General features: G+C 47.0%; 1 protein-coding gene across 1 annotated transcript in view; it reads right to left on the reverse strand.

Annotated features, from left to right (window-relative positions):
- Positions 1-4,586, reverse strand: part of MTO1 (mitochondrial tRNA translation optimization 1) — a gene marked incomplete at its 5' end in the record, with an annotated part of 8,148 nt that extends 3,562 nt beyond the window's left edge. Inside the window, 5 exon segments of the mRNA XM_009864854.1 lie at positions 567-757; positions 880-992; positions 2,251-2,540; positions 3,142-3,259; positions 4,536-4,586. Coding sequence (XP_009863156.1) covers positions 567-757; positions 880-992; positions 2,251-2,540; positions 3,142-3,259; positions 4,536-4,586 — 763 coding nt within the window.
- Between the last annotated feature and the right edge of the window lie 6 nt (positions 4,587-4,592).

Raw genomic sequence — 4,592 nt, forward strand, 5'->3', positions numbered from 1 at the left:
GCAGGTCCCTGTCTCTCGTGAGCTGAGGGGCCCAGAACTGGACACAATATTCCAGATGTGGCCTCATCAGGGCAGAGTAGAGGGGCAGGAGGACCTCTCTCGACCTACTAGCTACTCCCCTTCTAACACATCCCAGGATGCCATTGGCCTTCTTGGCCACGAGGGCACATTGCTGGCTCATGGTCATCCTGCTGCCCACCAGAACCCCCAGGTCCCTTTCCCCTACACTGCTCTCCAGCAGGTCAGTCCCCAACCTATGGGTTGGGGGTTATTCTTTCCGAGGTGCAAAACTCTACACTTGCCCTTGTTGATTTTCATAAGACTTCTCTTTGCCCAGGCCTCTAGCCTGTCTAGGTCTCTCTGAATGGCAGCACAGTCTTCTGGTGTGTCAACCACTGCTCCCAGTTTTGTGTTGTCAGTAAACTTGCTGACAGCGCTCTCTGCCTCCAAGAATTAATTTTGTTTCCTATTTCCTTTGTTTTGCTGTGCTTTAAACGAAATCTGTTTTTTATTAACTGGCATCAATACGACAAATAGATTTAAACCTGTTCACCCCTCCCCCTCACCTGGCTGTAAGATCTTTGCTTTTTCCAAGCCTGGGACAGATTTGATCACCTGCTCCTGAAGTTCAGGTGGCAGCGTCATCGACATGCCTTGGGGGTAAATGACATTGGACTCCAAGCCTTCAGGCTCCAGCCACACCTGATGTTCTCTATTTGGGAAGCGCAGAACCTTTGATTCAAGAGAGGGGCAATACCTGCAACAGTAAATAGCCATGAGCACCAAAGTAACTTTCCAGAAGCGATGTGAGAGAGACACAGTTTCAGACAGATTGTCAGCTCGTGCCACCGACAGTCTTGCACGATGCCAGACGCTTACCGTGGGCCCTTTGTTGTTTCCCTTATATGGTTGTTCAGGTGGAGATTATCGTAGATAATCTGCTGGGCTTTCAGGGTGGTGCGAGTCAGGTAACATGACAGCTGATCTTCTGGCTGAAAGAGGCGAAAACTCACTTTGAGTTAATCCAGTCACAACACTGTAATCCTGCTGAGCAACTCTGCTCGGGGATCTCCAGGGGCTTTTCCATGACAGTTGGCCCTCACTTCCTAGTGAGATGGGTGGTGCTGTCATACCTACTGTACAGACACAACACAATCAGAGAGCTCCAACAACATGCCCAAAGGCAGACTAAGAGGAGAACAGAAGCTGGGAGTCCAGCATTCAAGTTCTATTCTATACACTGTATTCCTAACTACAGGATGGATATTCCTATCAAAGCAACGCATTATATCACAGCATTCAAATTAACCACAGGAACTCAAAGCTCTGAAGCAAGAGGATTAAGTGCTGACTCTACAGCTAACTTAAGAGTTTGGTGAAGAAATCTCTCAAAATCCTGCAACTAACATGGAAAGTTCAAGGTTTGGAAAAAAACCCATCATGTAAAGTATTTAACTGATTTTTCTGAATGTGAGTCAATAGACTTGCATTCAAAACAGTACAATAATGTTGCACTTAACTCCCTACAACCTTTCCTACACATACCAAGGACTTCAAGAGATATTACTTTTGCCCTCACTGTAACAGGTTATTGCAATTCCTGTGTGCTGTGGGGCCAGTTAACTCCTGATACTTAATTCTGTGCTGTTTAACTACGTTATGTAAGAATGCCAACAATTTTCCAAGATTTTCTTTGGACAGTTGAACACAACATTCCTGAATCCACTCCTCATCTGGCTCCGTGGCACTAGTGAGGCCACAGCTTGAGTATAGTACCACAGTACAAGAAAGACATTGAGGGGCTGGAGTGGATCCTAAGAAGGGCAATGAAGATGGTGAAGGGTCTCAAGAACAAGTCTTACGAGGAGCAGCTGTGGGAACCAGGGTTGTTTAGTCTGGACAAAAGGAGGCTGAGGGGAGACCTCACTGCTCTCTACAACTACCTGAAAGGACATTGTAGTGAAGTGGGTGTTGGTCTCTTCTTCCAAGAGAGGAAGTGGCCTCAAGTTGCACCAGGGGAGGTTTAGACTGGCTATTAGGAAAAATTTATTTATTGAAAGAGTGGTGAAGCATTAGAACAGACTGCCCATTGGAACACCCTGGAGGTGTGCAAAAGATGTATAGACACGTGGCACTTTGGGACATGGTGTAGTGGTCATGGTAGTGCTGAGCTGACAGTTGGACTACATGATCTTAGAGGTCTTTCCCAACCTTAACAATCCTACAATTCTATGATGCGTGTTATCCCACCTTGATCCACACAGCCTTGCTGAGGAAGCTGAACGGCACTGGAGGGTTGTCAGCTGCACGTTCCTCCAGACCGCTGAAGTCAATTGTATCTTTGGCAAGTCGGGGCGGAGTCCCAGTCTTCAGCCTGCCCACAGCAAATCCCAGGTTCTCCAGTGTCTGAGCCAGCCCAATGGCTGGCTGGTCCCCGAGCCGCCCAGCTGGGTGCATCTCCAGTCCGATGAGGACCATGCCCCTCAGAAATGTACCGGTGGTCAGGATAACACTCCCAGCATGTACTGTGCTCCCATCCCCTGAAACAGCAAGTTTTTAGAGATGCACATGTTTCATTACCAACAAAGCCCTGCTATTGTGGTGCTTCTGTCTAAAATGATACTAATTGTGCTCACTGAGGGTTTATCCAGCTTTTGTTACTTAACCAAATCAGCATTTCAATAATAAAAACATGACTGCAATAAGCAGATTGTAATTATTCCTATGTTCTTCCTATTCCCATGCATGTTACCCCTAACACAGAAAACCCACTCCTGGGAAAAATTCCTATCCAGGAAATTATTTCATAAAGCTTGTTTACTAGAATTGCAAAGGTTAATAATAGGACACCACTGCGCCATAACACCGTCGTCAACATATGCCATTTACCAAACAAAATCTCCAAATGCAACATAGAATCCAGGATCACTAGCCTGAAGAAAGTTAAACTAACGTAACCTCCCAATATCCTACCAAAGTATGTTTTTCATCATATTACGCTCCCTAGTTTAGTTTATGCTCAGCCTAAATCATCTCTATGAGCGAATTCAACTTTCTAACTGATGAATCAGAAATGTTTACCCCAAAGGCTGTTCTTAGCATAGAATAACTGAAGGTGCTTACTGAGTTACAAGCACGTACCCAGAACAACACCTGTGACTTGGCATTTCCCAGGATGGTCGGGTTCCGGCTCTGCCAAGAGAAGATCCTCCACGGCTGCCTCACGAACTGTCAACAGTGGTGTGTTAAGGATTTCTTTCTGTCATGAAAGGAGTTACTGCAAAAATCTAGGAATTATGAGACATATGGGCAGTCCCAAAACCTGCTGGTTTCCAGAACACCGATCACTTTCTTCCCTTTTCCATTCTTACCAGGTGCCTTGGCAGACACTCAGTTACTGTACTACCCAGACTTACGCAGCAGAACTTCATTCATAGAATTTAAGCTCAGAAGAAACTATTTTGTCATGAAGCCTCACCACAGAATGCGTTGGACTGGAAGGGACCCCTTTAAAGGCCATCTAGTCCAACCCTCCTGCAGTGAGCAGGGACATCTTTAACTAGAGTAGGACGCTCAGAGCCCCATCCAGCCTGACCCTGAATGTCTCCAGGGACGGAGCCTCCACCACAGTAACCTCTTCCAGCGCCTCATCATCCTCGTAGTATAGAACTACTTCTTAATGTCTAATCTAAATCTGCCTTGCTCTAGTTTAAAACCATTGCCCCTCATCTTGTTGCTACAAGCCCTTGTAAACAGAACAAGCATGTTTTTTTTTTTAAACTGTGCCGAGCTCCAGTAACTTACACTGCATTAAGGCACCAAACAGAAAGGTATCTAGGTTTGGTAGGTAAACATTAAAAAAACCCACTCCTCCAGTGTAAGAAAGGGATCCTCTGCTGGGTCTCCAGTGTAAGAAAGACATGGATCTGTTGGAGCCGGTCCAGAGGAGGGCCATGAAGATGATCAGGTTGGAGCACCTCCCCTGTGAGGACTGGCTGAGGGGGTTAGGGCTCTTCATCCAGTACATGAAGGAGCCCTACAAGAAAGATGAGGAGGGACTCTTCATCACGGAGTGTAGCGATGGGACAAGGGGTTACGGTTTCAAACTGAACGAGGGTTGATTAAGATTAGATATTAGGAAGAAATTCACCCACCATCATCCTCTGCAGTTTATCCTAATATTTCAGATTTGACTAATTCATTCTAATACTCCGGTCTACAAACACACAGAAAAAAATATCTCAAATAAAGACGTGTTTTTAAACCAGTCGTTGCTGTTGACTTCTTAAAACACCCCCACTCCTGTTTCACAGCAGCTGCTGTTTTGACCAGGCCACGTATCTATAAACATATCCCTACGCATCCTGTAACAGGGTAACCCCGGGACCACTCACACCAGCACCCCCTTCCCAAAGCCCTCTCCGCCTCAGCCGGGCCGAGCTCTCGCAGACACCCGAGGCCGGCTTTAATGGCTCCAGTGTCCCGGCGAGAGGGGCGGGAGGCCCCGCTCGGCCCGGTCCCGGTCCCAGTCTCACCTGCATGTTCTCCTTGTAGCGCCCGCGGTCGATCTGGGCGCGGAGCCCCCACACGGC

The sequence above is a fragment of the Apaloderma vittatum genome, unplaced genomic scaffold (assembly GCF_000703405.1).
Source record: "Apaloderma vittatum isolate BGI_N311 unplaced genomic scaffold, ASM70340v1 scaffold4132, whole genome shotgun sequence".
NCBI classification, from domain to species: domain Eukaryota; kingdom Metazoa; phylum Chordata; class Aves; order Trogoniformes; family Trogonidae; genus Apaloderma; species Apaloderma vittatum.